This window comes from Morone saxatilis, unplaced genomic scaffold, assembly GCF_004916995.1.
Source record: "Morone saxatilis isolate NCDOM2014 unplaced genomic scaffold, NCSU_SB_2.0 Contig24, whole genome shotgun sequence".
NCBI classification, from domain to species: Eukaryota; Metazoa; Chordata; class Actinopteri; family Moronidae; genus Morone; species Morone saxatilis.
Genome location: NW_023339807.1, coordinates 5,649,071 through 5,672,907, shown reverse-complemented (window position 1 = coordinate 5,672,907; position 23,837 = coordinate 5,649,071). Strand labels below are relative to the sequence as shown.

The 23,837-nt window shown below is 43.9% G+C and overlaps 2 protein-coding genes across 2 annotated transcripts in view; both read left to right on the top strand.

The window, feature by feature from the left end:
* dop1a (DOP1 leucine zipper like protein A) overlaps positions 1 to 11,933 on the top strand; it is a gene marked incomplete at its 5' end in the record, with an annotated part of 21,212 nt that extends 9,279 nt beyond the window's left edge. Inside the window, 23 exon segments of the mRNA XM_035671766.1 lie at positions 597 to 880; positions 962 to 1,114; positions 1,248 to 1,348; positions 1,499 to 1,764; positions 1,910 to 4,040; positions 4,322 to 4,433; positions 4,642 to 4,824; positions 5,402 to 5,527; positions 6,049 to 6,183; positions 6,506 to 6,561; positions 6,704 to 6,808; positions 6,940 to 7,006; positions 7,250 to 7,394; positions 7,834 to 7,913; positions 8,542 to 8,651; positions 8,873 to 9,022; positions 9,327 to 9,388; positions 9,794 to 9,946; positions 10,152 to 10,288; positions 10,405 to 10,460; positions 10,549 to 10,713; positions 11,022 to 11,151; positions 11,339 to 11,933. Of these exon segments, the coding sequence (XP_035527659.1) occupies positions 597 to 880; positions 962 to 1,114; positions 1,248 to 1,348; positions 1,499 to 1,764; positions 1,910 to 4,040; positions 4,322 to 4,433; positions 4,642 to 4,824; positions 5,402 to 5,527; positions 6,049 to 6,183; positions 6,506 to 6,561; positions 6,704 to 6,808; positions 6,940 to 7,006; positions 7,250 to 7,394; positions 7,834 to 7,913; positions 8,542 to 8,651; positions 8,873 to 9,022; positions 9,327 to 9,388; positions 9,794 to 9,946; positions 10,152 to 10,288; positions 10,405 to 10,460; positions 10,549 to 10,713; positions 11,022 to 11,151; positions 11,339 to 11,647 (5,216 nt within the window).
* Positions 11,934 to 13,946: 2,013 nt separating this feature from the next.
* snap91a (synaptosome associated protein 91a) overlaps positions 13,947 to 23,837 on the top strand; it is a gene marked incomplete in the record, with an annotated part of 45,327 nt that continues 35,436 nt past the window's right edge. Inside the window, 1 exon segment of the mRNA XM_035672427.1 lies at positions 13,947 to 14,112. Within this exon segment, the coding sequence (XP_035528320.1) occupies positions 13,983 to 14,112 (130 nt within the window).

Sequence of the window (23,837 nt, the reverse complement as noted above, 5' to 3'; positions counted from 1 at the left end):
TGATTGTAGATATTCTGTGCGGCCAGGTTGAAAGTGTGTGTGTGTGTGTGTGTGTGTGTGTGTGAGAGAGAGAGTGTGTGTGTGTGTGTGTGTGTGTGTGTGGAGTTTCCACGTTTTAGAATTGGTGCCTTCTTTACAGCAACATCCATATTTGAAGCATTGTCTACTGTCAGTACTACAAACTTGTTTTCTGTCAGAATTTTTTTTTGGCCAAGCATTTGAGTGCATACAAGTCTCAAGAATATGACTTTGTTTCTCTCAGTGAACTTACACAGTAACAGACACACAGCAGTAGTCCATCACAAGGTCATTGCTTTTGCTGATGCTAAAAACGCACTTAATACCTTATATTAAATTCATTACATATTATATGAGTCTGGACAGACACAAATGTAAACTGCAACTTTACTGGTAGGTGGAAGCATACAGCTGCGAGGCGGTAATTGTAGTTGTTCATGGAATCAATCAGTAGATACAGCAGCTGTAAATCAAGGACACCCAGGGCTAGGGAGAGAAACAGAGTGTTAAGATCTACAGCTTTTATATGTTCGATTTGTTCCATTTTAAACACCTGATATCCCCCTGCTTCAACACAGACAGTGAGCAGGTCCGTCTGCCAGTGTGGCTGCAGACCCTGATGGATGCCTGCTGCTTAGCCAGTGACTTCAGCCTGCAGGGTGTGGCCATCTCCCTGCTCATGGACCTCGTGGGACTCACCCAGTCGGTTGCCATGGTCACCGCGGAGAGCGTGGCATCTGGCGGCAGCTCTGAGTCCTCCCAGCCCATGAGCCCCAGCCAGGGTCGAGTAGCTGTCGTCATCAGGCCACCACTCACTCAGGGAATCCTAAAGTACATCGCCGACAAGACAGACTTCTTCAAGGTAGAGGTCTCGTTTTAGGTTACAGTGGGCTTCAAGTTTTTGTTCTTCTCAACCCTGTTTAATCCTTAATCTTTTTACTAGAGTGTGGCTCTGATCCTATGGGACCAGTTGAGTGAGGGAACACCTCAGCACCATCAGCGCAGTGTAGAGCTTTTCTACCAACTTCACAACCTGGTGCCTTCTTCCAGCATCTGTGAGGACGTCATCAGCCAGCAACTCATGCACAGAGACAAGGTTAGTACAGTAGACACTTAACATCCACGGCAACACCCACAAACACACAATATAACAGCAGACACCTCATCATTCAGTCTGCAGACACACAAATGTCGATGAAATCCATGCTAAAGCACCTTTTTTCTTTCAGAGAATTCGTCTGGAGGCGCACGTGAAGTTCTCAGTGCTTTGGCATTTGACGCGAGATTTGAACATGACCAAGTCCTCTCCTTTTAATCGCACTTTCGACAGGTGGGTTAGCCTCATAGAAATGGTGCCTAATTTATTCAAAAGGATTTTCCATTAATATGGTTATATTCTGTATCAAGTGCTTTTCCTGTGATTCACTGTCAGTTACATTTTTTTCTTTGTCTCTTCACATCTTTTTACTTTGACCTTCAGATCTCTCTTCATCATGCTCGACAGTCTGAGTTATTGGGATCCGTGCACTAGTGCCGTTGGTCGGGCTTGGCTAAATCAGGTCCTTCAGAGACATGACATTGCTCGGGTTTTAGAGCCTCTCCTCCTCCTTTTGCTCCACCCCAAGACCCACCGAGTATCTATTCAGAGGGTACAAGCCCAGCGCCACTGGGCGCAGGTCTTCCCTGAACCGCCTGAACATGAGCCATCAGAACCCATTTACACCAGAGACTCTGGCTTCTCAGACAGTAAGTAATGGTCTTTAATTCAGCTTTTTTAAATGATAGTCAGTGTGTCATTTTGGATCCATATTGTTTCCACATCATCAAGCATTTGCATGTTTATGTGGAAGTTTCTTTTTTTCCTCTATGTTCTCTCTTTTCTTTTCATTAGACTTCAGTCAGATCCACGGGGGGAGGGTGTCACACGAGGAGCTCCGAGGCCTAGCAATGGGTGACATGGAACCGTTCTGTCTGACTGTCAACCCCTTGAGTGACAGTCTGTCCTTACTGAGCCTGAGCAGTGAGAACTTGCAATTAGCTTGTGAATATCAGCCCGCAGACCAACAGGGAGAGCCCCAGAGCTCCGAGTCCAGTGGTTCTCATTCATCTACAGTGGAAAATAACAGCTTTGAGGAACCAGAGGGTGTTGGCAGCACTGTCAATGGCTCCGAGCAACAACCTGGTTTTTTAGATGAAATGTCGGAGGACTGTATAGAGGAAGCTGTGTCCTCTGTTATTAAAGAGCTGATAGACAGGGTTTTGAATTTAGTAGAAGAGGGATCTTTTGAAGTCCCACCTCCACCTGAAAACTGGCCCCAGACAGATACAGATAGCACCTCCTCAGACACCTCCACCGGTCTGCGTCTTGACTCTGGCCCTCCTCTCGTCTCCAACCACCAGACTCTGCCCGAGATGCTGGCTGGAGGGACGCTGGAGTTCCTCTCTGTCACACCGGCTGATATATCTGCAGAGGAGCAGCACAGAGAGGGCATCACCCGTCATAGTTCTTCACCTTCCATTGTCACACTGCCAGACTGCCCCGACCCAGCCACCCCGGACCACAACCTGCAGGTGGACGACCCTCAGGCCCGTAAACGAAGCCATAGCAGCACCCAGCTCAGCCTTAAAGGGAAAATCATGGAAAGGCTGGCAGACAAATCTCCAGGTGCTAAGCCCAAGACCAAGAAGTCCAAGAGGAAAGAGGAGGAGAGGCTGAGAAAGATGGCGAATCAAGCTGAAAAACTGCGACCTCCCAGTATTTTTTTCGGGGACAGCCTGGACCTGGAGAACTGGTACAGCTGTGGGGAAGGTGAGGTGTCAGAGATTGAGAGCGACACTGGCTCACCCAGCGGGGGCTCCGGTGGGACTGTCGAGGGTGTCAGTGTCACAGGACGCAGATCGTCCTCTGCCCCACCTCGTTTTAACATCCATCCTCTCTACCAGCATGTCCTGCTCTACCTCCAGCTGTACGACTCCTCACGAGCCCTCCACGCCCTGTCAGCCATCGCCGCCATGCTGAGAGCTGCTCCTTCAGGGTTTGTAAGTGCCATCTCCACCACCAGTATCAACAACACCTACACTCCGCAGCTCTCTTTGCTCCAAAACCTCCTAGCCCGTCACAGGGTCTCCGTCATGGGCAAAGACTTCTACTGCCCCATCCCCCAGGACTCGCACTCACACTCATTCCGCAGCGCCATGTACCTGGAGATCATCATCTCGCTCTGTCTCTACTTCCTAAGAAGCTATTACTCTTCCCACGTGGCAACGGGCCCTCAGGACTTGGCGGGGAACCGGGCCATGCAGCTGACCAGTGTGGAGGTCTTAACTCTCCTTTTCAGCGAGCTAGCCAAAGTCACGGGTGGCTCAGCTAAGGGCTTTGCTAGTTTCATCAGCGATGTTCTGTCCAAGTGCAAAGTTCAGAAGGTGGTTCTCCACTGCCTGCTCTCCTCCATCTTTAGCGCCCAGAAGTGGCATGAGCAGCGGGTGGCGGGGGTCAACGTGGCCACAGTGGAAGAAGGTCTGTCAGAGGACAGTGTTATCAACCTGTCCGAGGACCAGATAGACAGCTGTAGCGCCGTCCAGTCTCAGCTGCTCAGACTGCTGCAGAGCCTAGTTGTACTCGAACACAGAGTGCTGGTGCCAGCTGATGAAGCAGGAGAAGGAGGACCTGTGGGAGGAGGGGCAGGTGGTGTAGGGACGGGAGGCGGCGCTGGGGCTGGGTTTGAGATCCTGGGCGGGGAAGTGGAGCATGTCAACCCCCAGCAGCCAATGACATCACTGCAGTACCTCCACGGACAGCCTATCACAGCGCAGGGTATGTTCCTGTGTGCGGTGATCAGAGCGCTGCATCAGCACCATACGTGTAAGATGCATCCCCAGTGGATAGGACTCATCACAGCCACCCTGCCGTACATGGGGAGGGTGCTGAGGAGGGTGGTGGCCTCAGTCACCCTGCAGCTGTGCAGGAACCTGGACAATCTTCTTCAGCAGTACCGCTACGAGACCGGGATAACTGACATCAGGTATTAACATCTGCATACTGCTGAGCTATATTAACATAATAACCCATTCTACATGTAGGGCTAGTGTACAGCCAGAGCAGTGCAGTAAAATGGCTTAGCAGCAGTTTGGTCACCAGGTGGCACTCTTGACCATAAGATGCAATGGCTCTCTTATACATCATCCATTTTTCTGATGTACCATTTGTGATATAAATGCTTGACATTCTGAATTGTTTTTAATAGAAATGCTTTCATTAAAAATATGTATTTATTGAACAACATATTCCCCCTCTGTCTTCTAGACCCCAGTGGATGGCTCTCTGCATCCCTCCTGACCTAATTCTGACAGTGCTGGAGGGGGTGACAGCCATCATCCATTACTGCCTTCTGGATCCCACTTCCCAGTACCACCAGGTGAGGGCGCCAGGCCCCAACGGGTTGTTGCAAATTGAGGATGTCTCAGTGAATGTTTACAACCTCTGAACAGACTTATTTATATATAACAATTCCGAATCCTGTGCTCATTAACTATGATTTATATTAAAATATGCTTGATATTTTCTATTTCTTTGCATAATAATATAACCGTGCTGACTGTCTTGTCTAATATTCTGCCTCTCAGTTACAAGTGAGCGTTGACCAGAAGCACCTGGCTGAGGCTCGTTCAGGCATCCTGTCCATCTTGCACACCATCATGTCTTCTGTCACCCTGCTGTGGAGCGTCCTCCACCAAGCGGACAACTCCGACAAGCCAGCCGCTGCCTCTGCTGCTTCTACTTCCAACATCAACCTGGGCTCCACTAAGGTACACCAGGCAACATGTATTCACTTCAAGTGTTACCACACTAATATTTTTTGCTCTTTCACTCGTGTTGTCTTATGTCTTACCCAAATAGAATAAATGCAAAGATAGCTCACGTTTATTCAGATAACCTGAAATGCAGCACTTAACAGAGGTCAGGTATAAAACAGGAAACAGTAGTCTGCAGTGCACACAGCAAAGTGAAAATCAGTCCCAGAGCAAATCTAAACATGTGGGCAGTCTGTCCTAAAATGCTGTATCCACACACTTACTGATTACTGGTCTCAACAGTGAGAATACAATCTCATTACTGGCCCCTGAAAGCCTTTTTTCAGCAATTATAGCTCTGTATTTTTCTTCAAGTTGTTTATTAGCCTTGTCTGGATGATATTAGTTTTTTCCGGAGGTGGGTTGTTAATGTAATTTTCACTGAAATAATACAGTGATTTTTAACCTCTACAGGACATCATTTGTAATCATTTCAGGGCTTGTGTTCCTGTAATATTGAAGTGTAACTGAAATGATTTAGTAAGTAATCAGCTGGTCTAGTCTAACTTCCTTGCTCGCATTTGTTCTACAGAACCTCCGGCAGCAAATCCTAGAGCTGCTGGGTCCAATCTCCATGAACCACGGTGCACACTTCATGGCTGCGATTGCCTACGTTTGGAATGAGAGGAAACAGGTCAAGACTCCAGTCAGAAATAAGGTGGGTGTTCTAAAAATCTGTCTATTGCCCAGCCTTTTGATGTTTTTATGTTGTATTGTCTTGATGCCTACATTGAAATCCACTGATCTCAGGCTTAATATACTTTCTGGTCAGTGTAGTAAGCAGCTAGGTGTATTCTTTGCTTTTTACATGTTAAAGTAAAATGTATATTAATGTAGTAAATGAACACCAGGCTGAAAAGCAGGCTTTGCTGCCCTCTCTGGTTAAAAGTTTCAAGCCTGTTTCACCTCTGACTGCTGGGTGTGGTCTGAAGTGTATATTGTTACACCTTTGACCACACCCAACAGTGATGTCACTGGGTCTTGGCGTACAACTGTACTTCACTGCAGCCAGGTTAGAAGTTCAACCAGTGGAGGTCAGGTGTTCAGGGGGTGTTAAGTTACTTTTTAAAGTAAAACATGTTACTGACTCTCTCTCTAGCATTGTTCTGAAGAGAAAGAGATGCCCACACTCTAGTATGTCTCTGTTTGAGTGGACTATATTTATACCCCGTCTTTTAGGTGATTCCCTTGGCCAGTGAAGAGCAGCTGTTGCTGGTTGAGCTGGTTCGGTCGGTAAGCGCCATGCGCACTGAGACGGTCATGCAGACAGTCAAAGAGGTCCTGAAGCAGCCGCCTGCCATTGCAAAGGACAAGGTTAGTGTTTGTTGTTGAACTCCATTAGTTTAAATAGTTTCATCCCCATCTTTCCCTCAGCATAAGGCTATTAGACACTGAGTGGAAAGAGTTTCTGCCTGCGTGTAATGATGTCACAAATTAAAGTGTTGATACAACAGGAGCTGGAGGAAAAAACAGACGGCAAATATGAACATCAGGCAATAAGCCTCTGTTTTCTCATGCCATATTTGTCATATCAATATTTGTTTTTCCACAAGGACTTTGACTCGTATGTCTTTTAGTTTCACCTTGTCCATAGTCATTAATTCTGTTAATATAGTTTCTTTACTGTTCCCCACAGAAGCACCTCTCTTTGGAGGTCTGCATGCTGCAGTTCTTCTATGCCTATGTCCAGAGGTGAGTCCACTGCTTCCCAACAGCAAATATGTATGCTATGTATCTATTACTATTTAATGTAAACGATGCTATTAGTACAGAGCCTTCAAACCTCTAAAAGTTGTTAGTTTGCATTCCTGATTGTGTCTTCTTCCTGTCCTAGGATCCCTGTATGCAGTTTAGTTGATAGCTGGCCATCTCTGCTGGCACTGCTGAAGGACTCAGTACCGTTAGGCCTGCCTGCCCCTGGACAGTTTCTTATACTCGGGTTGGTTTCTCATCCTTTTCTCCTTTTAATTGTCACACATGTGTCCCTATATCATCACAACATCTGTAGAGACTACTCCTACATCACATAATTCAACTTATTTAACTTGGCTCTTTCTTTCTATTCTGCAGAGTTCTGAATGAGTTCATTTTGAAGAATCCCAATCTAGATAACAAGAAGGATCAAAGGGAGCTGCAGGTAATTACTGGATCCATCCTGACTCCTATTCAACTCTCAGTTGCTTCCATTATGTTTTATAATTAGATGATACTTCTTCCCTTTTATTCCAATAATATCAAAGCTATTTTCATCATCTTGATGACAAGTTTTACTTTAGTTTCTTGTTCTACAGTCATGCAAGATTACAGAGTGACCCACAGTAAAATGATCTGATTGAATGTGACTTCTTACTGAGTAACTGAATATTACTTGTGTATTCAGGATGTGACCCATAAGGTGGTGGAGGCCATCGGGACAATCGCGGGCTCCTCTCTGGAGCAAACCACGTGGCTGAGGAGAAACCTGGAGGTGAAGGCCTCTCCTCAGATAGTTGTGGATGGAACCAACCTGGAATCTGACGTAGAAGGTGTGCTGCTTACAAACAAAAAGTGTCAATGAAACTGTACCTGTATCATTGCATTTTGCTGCAGTATGTAACAGCCAGTTTCACACTCAAGTTACTGACAAACAAAAGGTTCTAGCACTACGTCTAAAGAGAATGAGATTGTTTCACTGTTAAGCTGCACTGTGGATACTCAGGGCAGTCTGTTTTTTGGCAAGTGAAAGGTGATTTTTGTGTTTATACAAGGATGTATTATGTCAGGGATTAATGTAATCCAGCTATATCAAGTGTAAAAATAATCTGAATGTGAGACACTGAAAGTGAGTGTGTCAAAACAGAGCACTCCAGTTCACATGCACGATGAAAAGCATGTGAAATGTGAACATATTTTGCTTCAGCATGGCAGTATTAATGTTTTTCCGCTATGTAGCTGCTGCTAATGTTTGCAATGTGTGTTTTGTAGATTTAATGCTCACAGTGATGGAGGCCTCCAGCTTCACTCCATCAGTGTACAGCGTGCACGCCCTCACACTCTTGGCCGAGGTAAAACACTCTCTGTCTCTGTGATTCGACTCAACTGTTGTTTTTCAGGCCATCAGTCAGTGGCTCTGCCAGTTCTTCCCATTGTTCATCGTGATTATGTCTCAAGCTGCTCTCACTCACATTTACCAGCATTGTTTAGGCCTGTTGCTCTCCCTAGGCACAGCCCTACAGTACACTAACACTCCAACCGAGCTCCTTAGAGCTGATTTACGACCCCCTCCCCACCTCTACTTCAATTATTATTAGTGAACCAGTAAATCAATCGGTTGGACTTAGTGTGGTGCTGTGAATGAGCTGAGCTGGACAATTGAAATCACTGGCTTCCATCTACTTTAGCTCAATGTAGAGCTAATTTAGCAGGTTTTGCCAGTGCTTCCCTGCTGTTTGCAACTTATAGATTCATGGGTTTATTCATGGAAATATATCAACATAATGCTGCAGTGCAGTTAGTCATACTGTTGCTTGGTGCAGTTATATCAGCCTGTATATAATCTCCCAGCCAGGGAATCAGTAGCTCAATATATAGAAAGGACTGCCTGCTTTCAGCTTTCATAACTCAATGTTGCCATGCCTACTGAAAGCATTTGGTGTAAGACTGACATGAATGGATGATAAATGTATTTGTCAGGTGCTGGCTCATCTGTTGGACATGGTGTTCTACAGTGACGAGAAGGAGAGGGTGATCCCACTGCTGGTTAATATCATGCACTACGTAGTGCCCTACCTCCGCAACCACAGGTGGGGATAAGCTTCTTACTACTTTGAGATTCCCTCTGAATTAAAATGTGTATACTATGAATTGTTTTACATCACAAAATAATGAAGTATGAAGGTGGAACACATGAAATGTCAAGCGTATAAATAAAACAGATCTTTGAATGTTAGGAAGAAAGGTGGAGTGCGAAAATAAGTCGTAGGTGACCAAATGCCTATTTTATGTTTCCAATTTCTCCTGGCAGTGCTCACAACGCCCCCAGCTACCGGGCCTGCATCCAACTGTTGAGCAGCCTCAGTGGGTACCAGTACACCCGCCGTGCCTGGAAGAAGGAGGCCTTCGACCTCTTCATGGACCACACCTTCTTCCAGATGGATTCGTCCTGCGTCAGTCAGTGAGTAGGAGAGGAAACCCGACCGCGTGTGGGTGACCACTTCTGCAGCTGGTTTAAACATGTAGCCCCAATGAGGGAGAAAAAACACATTAACTCAGGATGCACTGTTGTAGCAGTCTGCCCTTTGTTGAAAGAGTAACAATAAGAACTCAAAGACAGAGATACATTTGAAAGTCAAAGTGTAAATACATTTTACCTAATCCTAAACTTTGGAAAGGCACATGTTATTGTCAGATGTTGTTAATTTGCCCCAATGTTTCTGGACTATTAGTCTAACATCAACATCATTTTCCTCATCTTTCAGCTGGAGAGCCATCATTGACCACTTGATGACTCATGACAAGACCACATTTAGAGACCTCATGAGTAAGCTTTTCTTATTATTTGTAAATAAGGGTAGATATTGCCACTGGGTGTGGTTACACACCATTTACCAGATCCTCTTTTTCTTTGTGACATTTGCACTGCACAGTGTTTTTCCCTTGTCATGTCTCGTTTCAGGCAGAATTAAACCTGCATCCTGAAGAGTATCTTGAGCAAACAAGCTGTACATTTCTACTCCAACTAAGTCTTTAGCCCATGCAGCTGCAGAAATATGCTGATTTGACATAGTTAAAGTTAATTTTATTTAGCCCAGTATCACAAATTTGGCACCCTCTATCCTTAGACCCTGGATTCGGACAAAGAAAAACTCCACCATCAAATAAAAAAAATAATAAAAATGAAAGACTGGCAGAGAGACTAATAATGACTGCGTGTGTTTCCCTTCAGCCCGGGTGGCAGTAGCCCAGAGCAGCTCTCTGAGTCTGTTCACCAACAGAGACGCTGAGCTGGAGCAGAGAGCCATGCTGCTCAAACGCCTGGCTTTCACCATCTACAGCAGTGAAGTGGACCAGTACCAGAAATACTTGCCAGACATACAAGGTAAACAATACACATATATACTGTACATGTACCTGTGTTGTATAGAGATACTGTATGCTGCAACAGTTTCCACCCTCCTACAACAACCAGCATACAAATAAGGCTTAATGAACTGTGCTAAAGGAACATTTTGGTACATTTCAACCTGCTGTATTTCCTGACCTGACCTTAGGAGGCATGATACTAAGTTTGTTTGTGTGTTCAGAGCGTCTGGTGGAGAGCCTGCGTCTGCCTCAGGTGCCCATCCTCCATGCTCAGGTCTTCCTGTTCTTCAGAGTGCTGCTGCTGCGCATGTCACCTCAACACCTCACCTCACTGTGGCCCACCATGATCACTGAGCTGGTGAGAACCAGACCACACTGACTGTACCTTTTTTCCTTCAGTTGTCTACACACATATATTGGCAGAAAAAACCCCCATGTTAATTCTTACACTCTACATCTGTTTCCCTACATCAGGTTCAGGTGTTTCTCCTGATGGAGCAGGAGCTAACAGCAGATGAGGACATATCAAGGTACATCATCTGTTGATATTGCAGCAGTAAGTGAACACCATAAATGACCTTTTCCTGTGATGATGAATCCTCTCCTGTCCACCTGTAGGACGTCAGGGCCGTCTGTGGCTGGGTTGGAGACCACTTATTCTGGTGGGAACGGCTTCTCCACCTCCTACAACAGCCAGCGCTGGCTCAACCTCTATCTGTCTGCCTGCAAGCTCCTGGACCTGGCCTTGGCCCTGCCTCCTGAGAGCCTGCCTCAGTTCCAGATGTCAGTACAGACAAGCCTGAGTCATAATATGCTTTGCACGTAATAGGGTTGGGTTAGGAAACAGACATTTGTTAAAAAGTGGAAATTCTGTATATATACGCCTGTCAGTATTTGAAATGCATGAACACAGCAGGGATCATTTGCAACAAGATTTATTTAAAATATAGACTTTCCCAATTCTCAGTACGTGGAAGTGCATATCGAATTGAATAATAATAACTTTGGATATCACTCCTTTTTAAAGCTCTGGTAACTTGTTAAATAGATCAAAGTTGTGTTATTTCTGAATGAGTCCTGCCTCATTACAGGTACCGCTGGGCCTTCATCCCAGAGGCTTCAGACGATTCAGGACTGGAAGTGAGACGTCAAGGGACACACCAGAGAGAATTTAAACCCTACGTGGTGCGACTGGCCAAGCTGCTGAGGAAACGAGCCAAGGTATCTCATCCTCCCTCTGTCCACACAAGGTTATTAAATGATGGAGACAAATGACTGCCTCTTACAAAGAGTCTCTTCAGGGAAATGCTCAATAAAGGACCTAATTTGTAGCCCATTTCATTCATTCTGCTCCCCCTCCCCACCAGGAGAGTAAATGTGATTTGTTACCCATTTCCCCCTCCCGCAGAAAAACCCAGAGGAGGACTGCTCCACCCGAACCCTGTCCTGGGAGCCAGGTCACCTGATGCTGACCCTCTACGTGATCCGCAGCATGGAGCAGCTGCTGCCCTTCTTCAACCTGCTCAGCCAGGTGTTCAACAGCAAGGCCAGCAGCCGCTCAGGCCCCGCCTACAGCCACAACCCCACAGACGCCTCCTTCCCCGGCCACAAGGAGGGCCACAAACTAGAGAGCCAGAAGGTCTTCTGGAGTCGAGCTCGACAGAACATCGAGGAGATGGTGGAAAAAGACTTTCTAGAGGGTCTTATCAAGACGTGAGAACACAGAAAGGGGAGGGCGGGGAGTTAACACATAACTGATCAACACTAGTGAAAAACCTCAACGAGAACAAGGGAACAAAAACGGGGGAAAATAGTTTGTACATTTTTTTGTATTTATACTGATTATTTTAATTTTCAAAAGCGACTGTATTTAATTTTAATTATTTGTATATACGGAGCAGCTTTGACTGACTTTTAACATTTCATGTGAGTACGTTTGGAGAAAGTGAAGATGCTGTGCCATTCCATATCGATGTGACTTAATAAAGATTTCTAATGGGAGAGTTACCTGCACTCTGTCACTGTCATCATGACCTTTAAACTATATTCTGGCACAGTATATCCTGAGCTGGGATGGTTCAGGGGATAATTGATGGAAATGACCAGTTCCTGTTGTGTTTGTGGGGAATTAAAGGTGATAGATAAATAAATAAATAAATAAATATAACTGTAACTAGGCAGGCAAGTTTAAGTCAGACAGGCTCTTCATAGTGAGAAAAGCACAGGTTACTAATAACATTAACACTGGCTCTGTTATAGTGTCCCAGTCAGTCATGACAGTGAGCCAGCATGCACAATACCAGGTAGCAGCTAAATGGAATTCAGCCATCATTAATATGATCATTACGTGTGTTTTTCCTACAATGTGTCAGAATGTCCTCTGTTAAGTCCTGTTGAGTAGCAGGTTTTGTTGCTATCCGTTTTATTGACCTACATATACAAGTACAACCACTGATGTACTTTCAGTACTACTCCATGTTTAACTACACAGTCCTTTTTACTTTCAGATTTCACATAGAAAGAAAGTGATTGTATTTGAGCTTGTTAATACAATTGTTAAACATTAAATCAGGGGTTTCCAACCTTTTTGCCTGTGACACCTTACAAAAAAGCAATGTCAGATGGTGTCATTTAAACAAAAGTTTGAGGGTGTTTTGTTGTCCTAATTCAAATGACCTGCAGTTTGTGGATTTGTTTTAACTGTATTGCAGACAGTCCCCCTCTATATAACTCACTACAGCTCAACAGCACCACAAATGACTAACTCCAAAATGGTAGAATGTATTGCAGGACTGTAGGTAGGTATACCTAATAAACTAATACACTAATACCTCACTGACACGGCCGTGTTTCTGCACAACTGTACGTTTAGTTTAACAGATGATGCTACTTAATGTCTCTAGAATGTGGATTTTGACCTGTGAATGAATACTTCTACACGGTGGCATCCATACTTTTACTCAAGCAAATGGTCTGATTACTTCTACTACCAGCACACCAGTGAGTACCCGGTGTATGAGTGACACCAAAGGAGAGCACATCAGCACCATGGACAGGGACAAAGACAACCTCCTGGCTGCAGATGTAAAAGAGACCATGTTAACTGAGGCAGCACGCTTCATATGACCTTCATAGTATGGAAGCAGCGTGACGAGAGTCAGGCTTGGCAGTAGAGGAGCTCCATTAACCCCTTCACGTCCTTCACGCATCCACAACCTCCTCCATCCCAGCTCTCGCGATGAAAGAGGCCGGAGCAGGCTTGGTTGGTGATGCTGCGTCACCTGACTCGGAGGAGGGGGCGGGGCGTGGTGACAAATATCAATAAATTAATAATTAAATAAACAGGAGGATGTAAATCCGCTGAGAGCACCGCCATCCAACGAGCCGGGTTGAAGCGCGCATCGCCGGGGCTTGCAGGCTGACGGTGGGCCGCAGAGAGAGGAAGACGTCCAGCAGGGGAGGAGGAGGAGGAAAAAAACCGCCGCACTGGATGGTGGGGGATGATGATGTTGCCAGCCAGGGCCTGATGTTCCCCTGCACGCCCCGCTGATACACAGGGACTGTCGGACTGCTGCTGGTGGGGAGGATTATCCAGGAGGCTGGAGGAAGGGAGACAGGGAGGAGGGGGAGGCAGCAACCAGCATCATCCGGAGAGGCTGGCCGAGAAATAACGCGGAGCAGAGAGAAATTGATCGAAAAGAAAAGGAAAAAGCCAAAATTAAACCCCGGGATAGGATTCTGCAGCCCTGCTTAGCTCATAGACTATCATTCTCAGCGGATACTGGTCTTCAGGGGACAAAGTCAGTCCATGATTGTTCCAGAAACGCATGCAGAGCCAACACTGCTGAGTAGGAACCAGCCAGTTCCAGCGCACTATCCAACTCTACTGCAATCCAATAGAAAGTCACACTACTGTTTCTCTTTCTCTTTCTGTGCTGCTTTCGAGGGCAGCTGGGATTACTGAGGCCGGTCGGTCATTTCGGTGTGGGGGGCGGGGGGGGTAGGACCATATTGGACGCTTGATAGTCGAGGTAGAGCTCCACAGAGAGAAGATGTCGGGTCAGACGCTGACGGACCGCATCGCCGCGGCTCAGTACAGCCTGACGGGATCTGAGGTGTCCCGAGCTGTGTGTAAAGCCACCACACACGAACAGACCCCTCCAAAGAAAAAGCACATGGAATGTGAGTATCTATCTATCTATCTATCTATCTATCTATCTATCTATCTATCTATATCAATAGATCATACTGAATGTGTCCTTTCGACCATCCATCCATCCTCCTCATGCACAACTAGGCCAGGCACCATGATGGTTGCCTCCCCCCCATCCACCCTCCAGTGTGTGTTAACTCCTCAGCCACACTACATGCTCACATGCATATGCACACGCACATACATTATGCTTAAAGCATCTACTGCTTTAATTTAGACTTTCAGTGAACAAACCAAACCTATTACCTAATTACAGCGGGGCTTCTTCCCCCATTGTGCCGGGCAGAGGAGCATCAGCGTAGAAGCAGAGGGAAGCCACAAAGCCTTAAACCAGATACTTAAACCCTGCTGCCTGGAGGCGGCCTGTCTCCCCCATGTTGCTCCAGTGCTGCTGAATTCATAATTGAACAGGTTCAAAGTGGTGTAACTACTAAATACACAGGCCTTTGCCAGGGCTTTTGTCCACTATGGTAGTACAAAAAGGTGTGTAGCACTGCCAGCATATCACTTGACTTCTCTTGACTGGTGCAGTTTGTTGATTTGTTGGCATATTGCTTGGTACAAACAAGGAGGAGAAAAGATGGAGGTAGGGTGCCAATTCAATTTCAGATGCTGACAAGAAATGTCCAGAAGGCCCATAAAGTATTTGGAAAGGACTTGATGCAAACATAAACTGTAGTTGTGCAGCGCACTTGAGAGCATTTTTAAACTGATATACGCAATGTTATATTAAAGGTGCAGTGTGTACATTTAGAGGAGCTATGCGTAGAGAATGAACGTAACAGGAGGTTATAGGTATGTTGTCATTAGTGTATAATCACCTGAACATAAGAAGCATTGTGTTTTTGTTACCTTAGAATAAACCGTTTTTATCAGAGAGAGCGGGTCCTCTTCTATGGAGTCCACCATCTTGAACCGCCATGTTTCTACAGTAGCCCAGAATGGACACTAATGCCGCTAAAATGTATGTATGTATGATGAATGAACACCGATACATAAAGGTGATTCAAATGTGAAAAGAATGATGCACAAACACAAATTATATGACAGTGGACACAAGGAAAGTGATGTTTAGGGGCCTCCATGGTGTCTGGATTCAGCATCCCACCAAATGGTAATGTATGTGGGGTTTAGATTTTCTAATAGCACTTTTGTGTGTGCGTGCATGTCCCTGAATGGTTTAGTCAAAGTCTGGGTTTTATATTGAACCTCTACACGGACCGCACTGACCTTATCACTTCATTTGACATTGATTTATATCTTGTAGGATATATTTCCTTTCAAGGACCTTTGGAAATCAATCAGAAAATCAGGCCAACGTAATGAGTAAGTAGTGAGTACCCTTCAACGTGCCGTCATATGGATCTCTTTGCCGTTGATCTCTGGTTGTTCTGGCGGGGACAAATAATAAAGCAGAACATCCATGTATGGTGAAAAAATATAGAATAGTACTAAACCATAATAATAGAAACTCATATACAATGACACATATCTAAAAGCAGACTCTCCATGGAAAAACAACTACCTGCTCCAGCTCTTACACAAGTGGAATAAATAAGATAATAAACTTTGAGAAACAAGAGGATGGATTTGGATGATAACAGGAAAGTGACACCCACCTTTCACTCAGGGCGCTAGTTCAAAAGGGGAAGGGGACCGTAGAAGAAGAAATGAAGGCAAAGAAACACATACTAAGTTTTCGAAGTCTTCAGTGAGGTAAAACTATATTTGACAGATTTTGGGTAGTTAGATTATATTAAACAACAGTCACTGTACAGATGAATCCAGCATAGTAAGAAGGTGTACTTTATCACTTCTTCCATAGTAACAATATGAAGAAACTCACAGAAGTACAAGAAAGTGCAAGTTGGCAAACTCAAACCCAGTGGGAGAAACCAATCCGCCAGTCAGTTCGTGTCCAGACTAAAAAATCAAACTGAATGATGAACTGCGTTAAATCATAGCACAGTAAAGTGGAAAGCTCGCCCACTTGCCAGAGTTCGTGTCAGCACTTTGTTTTTGTGGTGAGTGCAGAAGACGCTCTGCCCTCCACATATTGTGCTTTCCCACTCACCTACAAACAAAGGAAAAGAGATTTTAACTTCTCACAAGTAGCAGTTCAAATAACATTTATTATTACAGAAAATACTGAATCCTCTGCACAACTGAGTCAATGTTAACAATACCTACTGTTATCCTATATTATCTTGTTTCTTTAATGAACAATTTTCACAATTTGTGCTGCAGAAATGACACTGTATTCCTCTTATTAATGAAATGTTGGATCCATAAACAAAAAGAAACACTCTTGCTCGGTACCTTACAGGAGTTTTTCATTTACATCCTCACCTTGGTCTGGTATGACCAGTAGCTTATGGTGGCTAATGCTAGCTACAGTTAACAAACTTTAGAATAGACAGTTTGTTGACTTATTGTTGACTTCTTTTGTTCAGTTATTTTCATATTACATTCAGGCAAACCGAATAAACATGGGGATGTTGATGATGTTGGCAACTGCCTGAAGAGAATCTTGGGAAATGAAGGCAAACTCAGTGTCCTGTTATCCTTTAATTTGTGAAAAGTATCGCAGACTTGCTATAAACCTAAATGCAGAGATGAAAACTCCAACGTAAAACTATTTATTTAACCTGTTATTTATCTTTTGATTTAAATTACTGTACCATGCATGCAGTAATTGTAAGGATTGCATTTTTGTTTTGCAGTCACATTTTTTTATGCCAAAAAACCAAAACCTTCTTGAATTCATTTAACCAGAAAATCACTTTTAGCAGAGTCTACTTAAATAAACTGCTTTATAAGTATAGGGCTAGGGGAAATATGTGAAAGGTGAATTATGTCATATTGAAGGAGCTGCCTCAGGGATATTGCATGACATTATATCCAGTTTCATCCACAGCTGACATTTACCCAATGTGCTGCTTGGGGGGCACCTAGAAAACATCCAGTTCTTTCATTTTTCTGTGACCACTCAGAAAAATGTGAATCTACACTGTCAGTGAAACCTGTTGCCATAGAACATTGTTAGGATTCTCCACAGCATTACTATCCTGTTTCACATAGAGGAGCTTTGACATCCACCGTCCCCGCCAAGAAAAACACCCTCACTACACTATTAACTGCATCATTCATTACAGCCATCATACTAACCACTGATGTGTGAAATTACTGGTATTATACAGTATCTGTATTGGTACAACTGCTATATAAGTCACCATTTTTCCTTAAAGGATCCACTGACATAATCATCTTCATAATGAGCCTCCTGTTCCACTTCAAAGATATCCCCATTATGTTGTTGTGGTCTGTCACGCATACATGGGTAATTTCAACTGTTTGCTCATATATGAACCACACAGTCACATGAATTTAACATCTTTGGCTGGACATTCTGACTATTATAAAGAAATTTACATATTTTAATTATATTAAGATGCCGGGAAGATATTATTGATTGCCCTCTTACATATTAAATTCTCGTTTTATTACGTGTTTTCTGGATTTGTGGCTGTAAGCTGAAGAGAGCTGCTCCTTACGTTCAGGCTGAAATGTGACAGTAACAGATCAATTAAGATGGTAAAGATACGCCTTATCTCGCTCTCCAAGTGAGCTCCACCAATCGGTTGAGAGCTCCCGTTAAATATTACAGTTGGTCAGTCGGACCATACAACATGCATTAACCTTAGTTTGCCACTAATTACAACATTTCCAAACACTGCAACAAACAAAAGATTTCATTTGTTGTATTATCTTAGTCCTAAACCCAGCGAGGTCGCGACAGATACATGTCCATGGTCTAAAAATAATCTCTTATGGATTGTTCCAATGACAGGCAAATGTGTATTGGTCTGCTGCTCAGCTGATCCAGGTCGAGGGACATCCAGAGAGCAGCAGGGCAGTAAGCTCCTCACGCTGTGACCCCAAAGCCCCACACAGAGAAGAACTGAACAAATCCAAAATCAGAGAGCTTTTAGGCCGAGTTAGGTCCTTCAGCTTCTTGGAGGATCAAAGGCACCATAAATAGATATTAGAAAAGTCTGGGATGCAGGTATAAACAGAGATAATGTTTTTTAAAGTGTATTTTTAGAGCCGTATATCTCTTTTTGTCCCCTAAAAGTAACCTATAACTGCAAAGCAGTTTGAGGCTATTTCCTTAAGGTTGAATATAGTAGACTGTGACTAAGTGGTTTGTGTCCTAAAGCCACAAACCGCTGACTCTATGGACAAGTAAAGGCTAAAAAAAAAGTAATCCCAGTAATAGCTAAATAGTAGATGCCTCTGTAGAAGTTTGGCACGACACATTTGCCATTTATTTTAAGAGCCTGACAGATGACTGCGATACAGATCGGAAGTCCTCTAAACTCTCAGAAGATTAGAGCTCAGGCAGCAGCACAGATTGCCTGACACCCCACATGGCCTGAGTGTGTCTTACAGAAGGATCTCAATGACTTATAGTTGCACTGGCTGTGTGTGTGTGCCTGTATGTTTGCCTTCACACACACACACACACACACAGAGTTGCATATATGCAACATGCCGTTGGCGACATCCCAGAAAAAAAAGGGGGACTTGATTGAGAATCCAATTGAGTGTCTTTGTTTTTTTGGAGAGGAGCAGGGTGGCAGAGTTGCAGCTGTGAGTCAACTGCCTGAATGGGCTGAAGTTTTCAAGGCATTAGGATAATTACTGGGAACAAAGAAGACCGTTGCTAAGAAGATTGGCAGTCTGAATGCTTAACAAGCGTAGTAACCCTTTTGCTGTTTTGTGCCTTAAAGTAAAAGCATTAAATGAAAGGAACCCTGCAGAGTTTTTGGCCACTAAGAGTGCTATGGAGCAATGTTTTCACGAGTGGGTCCCCTGTTTTGTTTGTGTGCATGCATCTTAACATGTTTGCATTTGTGCAGCCAGCGCTTTAGGCATTCGTGCTGCTGATTTCGCACTGTTGCACTGATCAACAGTGACAGAACAAATGCAGTGAGGAAGAAGACTGATAGCTAGAAAACAATAGCAACAATACCGCATTTAAAATGTAAAAAAAAATCTTCTCTGCAAATATTTGAATGAGGAAGTAAATGCATCCAATAAAAGGAGGTTTTGGTAAGAACCACTGTATGTAAACACATAATATTTGTTTGTTTAAAATCCACAGGGCACCTTTAATATAGCAGGTTCCAGTTGGTGCAGATTGCCAGTCTTCTTAGTAATAGTCTGAAAAAAGCGCTACTTGCAACCAAGCTAAGACAAATGAAGCCAACACGGAAGTAACAAGAACTGCAGATCCTCGAATGACCGCTAGAGGCTGGCTACAGTGTTTTTAATTATACAGTCTATTCTTGAAACCCATAACTTCACCATGGGGCCATGACCTTTATGTGAAAATATATATCTTAATTTCATCAGTACTTGCACTTGCGCAGAATGCTATAACAGGTAATTTTACAAAGATTTATTAATGTTTAAAAGAATTACATGGACCACCTTTAAATTTGGGTTATTCAGGAAAAAATATGTTCCTTTTTCTAACTCGAGAGTTAGCTTTTGAATTGTCTTGGTGCAGTAGTGTGACCATCTGGCACGCTGGCAGGCACACGACTCAGGGGTTCAAGATGGAGTGAGGAACGGCACACGCAAGCCAAGTTCGCTGACTCCAAATGATATGATTTAGTGATGCCACCATATTTTATACAAGCCAATCCTGCTTCCCGACCACACACTCCATCAGAGCTCTGTTTAGGATACTGCAGTGGTCCTGTCTATTTGGATTGATTGGACTGGGCTGATGACAACATCTGGCAAGTGCATGAATTAAATTGTCAATTAAATGCCTGCTACACCCTTTTTCCACTTCATTCTGCTGCAGGACAGCAAAGTTCTGTGCTGCTTGATTTCTATCCTACAACAGCAGCTGCCAAATGATTACTTTCGTCAAAGGGCCCATTTTGTTATTACTTCCACCATGAATGTGTGACAAGCAGGGGCTTACAAAGAGTACTTGAAGGCAGCGTTTTTCTGATTGGTCAGGATAAGAACTGAGCTGCTTCACAGTGTGAAAGCAAAGGCCCAGAGCATGGATCAGAGGACATGCAGGGTATCTGCAGCCCAGAGGGAGACAGCTAGAGAACTAGTGTAACGGTTTGACTGTCTGCCAAATGAAGATGGCTCTGTTTCCAAAGACAGGCCCCACCACTCCTGCAGCTCCTAATAGCCTCCATCTTTATCTACTGCTACTCATGTTGCCCTAACCTCTTAATGCTCCCGCTGATGAGAGAGTTAAGACAGGTTTATAGCTTGAAGGTTATGCTTCCCGAAAAATGTATGCCATCATTTTCTCTCCCTGTTGCTTCTCTCTCTTCTTTACATCCACACAGCGTTTAAACCCAGACAATCTTTATCGTAATGACCTTGTTTCTGATTAGGCGTCACGACTCAGATTCTGTCTGTGTTCGCTGTAATAATTCTCACCAGCTCTACTGCCGCTCTAAATCTAGTCACTCCAATTAACAGGTTTTTTAACACAGTGATGCGATTAGGCTCGGCTCAGAGCAAATGCAGGATACATGACCTGCTCTCTGTGTGTGTGTGTGTGTGTGTGGGGTTGGTGAGAGGGGTGAGGCAGGAGGGTATGAGGGAAACATAAACAGCGTGCTGAGTTCCCTTTGGCTGCTAAGGTGCTGTTACCACAACATGAGTCACCGTCAATGTGTTACCACATTTGAGAGGCAGTCTGTCTCCCTGAAAAGGGATTCAATGGGAGGAGAGGGTGAGGGTGATGGCTGGGGGCTCTTATTATGGTCTGTAAAGTTTGTTGCCGTACATGTTAGGTATTCAGGTCATCGGATATTTTTATTTTCATGCACACTGTTAATAGCCTACTCCTGCACTGGTGTGAAGCCAATCCAGTTAAAGCAGGATGTACTTGTCAATTACATAGCTCTGCATCACCTCTCTCTGTTAACATTTTCCATAGTTTTTATAGTATTTAAAGGAATAGTTTAACATTTTGGGCTTATTAGTTTTCTTGCTGAAAGTCAAAGGAGAAGATTGATACCACTCTCATGTCTGTGTGCTAAATAAGAATTTGGAGCCAGCAAACAGTTAGCTTAGCTTAGCATAAAAACTGGAAACAGGGGGAGGCCGCAAGCCTTGCTAAATCAGAAAACGACTGAGAGGTTAAAAAAAAAACTGTTTACCAGCACGTTGTAAAGCTCAGTAATTAACATGTACGTTGTGGTTTCACAGAGCCAGGCTAGCTGCTTCCTGTCTGTGTTGTTGTTTCAAGAGTTAAAAAAAAAAATGATGCTGTGGGAAATATGCTTGTTCACTTTCTTTCTGATGGAATTATCTTAAGTGTGAAGCTACAGCTAGGAGGCAATTAGCTTAGCTTACCATAAATATTGAAGCAGAGGGATTCGGCTAGCCTAACTCTGTAAAACAAAAACTTCAAGATTCCGGCTAGCTGTTTCCCCTGCTTCCAGTATTTACGTTAAGTGGTTACTGAAAGAAATTGAATAAGCATATTTCGCCACAAGGTCAAACTGTTCCTTTAATCTGGAAACAATAATGTAGTTGAACTGTCTAACCCTTGTAATCACCTGGCTAATAGCTGCAGTAACTCTTGCCATTGGATATATCAACTATCAAAAAAAACAGCCAAACAGCAATCTAGAAATATTAAGGGTCTTAGCCTCTATGTCATTAATTTGCTCTGAAATTCAGTTTTTGCTTCAGGTATTCAGCTGGATGTGTACAAAGTCTCCTGGCAACAGTAGCTGAAGTTGTCGTGTCCACAGGTGTGTCGTGTCTTCACTCCTAGCAAAAGCATATTGAAGTTCCAATACAGTTTTAACAATAGCAGCAGAGGGGTGGCATGCCTGAAAATGCCAGTAAAACTGACACACAAAAAAAACTTTAAGCACCTCCACTTGCTGACCCAACACTGTCAGTGTGGATACCTTCACTGAAACTGCTGCTAGTTACTTTTTCACTTATAATCCTGTGTGTTAGGACTAGACTTTAGTGTGTTAACAGCAGTGGGACATCTTGTAGCATAAAATCCAGTCTGTCCAGTGTTTTTCAATAAAGTTTTGTTACCTCGCTGAGAAGTTGGAGGTGTGCAGCATGTTACCTGCAGCTCTTCATCCCAGAGCTCACTGTGGCTGCTCCTTGTTCCATTACTCCCTGCAATATTTCAGACTGATCCGCTGTCAAAAAATGCCGAAAATGATCGTTTTCTTATTTTGTAGAGACATCTTTGATGAACAGTTGCGACCAGTGCTAATCTCACTGACAAACATATTGAATTCACCGTGAAAACTTCATAATAAAAGTCAAAAGCTTTAAATGTGAAGCTGTGGAAAATGTTTGATTTGCAGTAACCTAACTCAGCATTTTTCCCCGGAATGTCGTCACCAACACTCAATTCATGATACTGAAAATGCAAGGGTTTTCATCAGTGGGTCATAGACTCTGCCACCACTGTGTTACCTGATTTGGCAGACATTTATCTAAAGGAAAAGATGAATGTATGTGTGAGTATAAAGGATGCTTGTATGTATGTGAGAAAACATTCAAAAGCATCTTCCAGTCCTCTGCTCCTTCAATTGGTCCTCACATATTTCCCTTCATCTGCCTCACCCACTCTTGTCTTCTCACCACTACTCCCACTCCTCTCTTTCTCTTCCTTCCTTACTGCTCTACAATGATTCTGTACAGTGCTCGCTTAATGACGAGTTGCAGTGAACAGAGGAATGTGAAATGAGGTTGGTGAGAGGACCCAGCATGTACTGCAGTGCTGATCTCACAGCGGGTATCCTTGCAAGCCCCAGAATGCCTCTCTGATGTCAAACACTGTGTGGGAGGTGGACTGTCCTACCAACAGTGTGTGTCCAGATTAATGAGCTGGGACCAGGATCCCCGATACAGCTGCTATCAGACCATTATCTGCTCTAAATCTAAGCAGCTATTTCAGATTGATTTGCTTCTCCTTTCTTAATGCCTCCCACCTCTTCCCATGCCTCTCAGTCATTTTTCTGATGTTCTCTGGAGGTCACAGTGCCCTTGTGCCTGCTAGTCTGAGGATAAAGACATAAATATTACAGTACAGTTGTATCTTTGGGGGGATTTATTGCACGTCTGTGGGCAGAATGTACACGCAGAGGCTTGCTTCATCCAGAGTAGAATACAGGTAAACAGTCCTTTGTATGCAGGTAAGCAGCAGCAGCAGCTCTAACATTAAAGGGTCATGTCTATACCCAGGCTGCATATCAATAATGCAGAGAGGCTTGGGTTTCTTGCTGTTTTATTACTCTGTCTGACTGCTGAGTTTTGCCTCAAGACCCGACTTTGCAATAAAAAAAGTGCCCCCCCCCCCCCCACTGACTGAATCATCAGATATAAGGGACCATTTAGATAGTTTTACAAAGTTTGGAATAGTTGCTATGTAAGCTATGCGACAGAAGGACTAATCAACCCTTTAAAATCCCAAAGTAACACAGAACTATTCCCAAAGCAACACACAATGATTAGTGGACTATCTGTGAATTTCCAAACTAAGCTTTGTTCTTCATTTGGTGATAGGATGTTGAATTTAGAAACTGAACATTCACCACAAGTCCCAGCCCCCTCTGTGACTGCTACTGCACCTGCTCACTTTTCCATTCTTGCACAAAATGCTGTT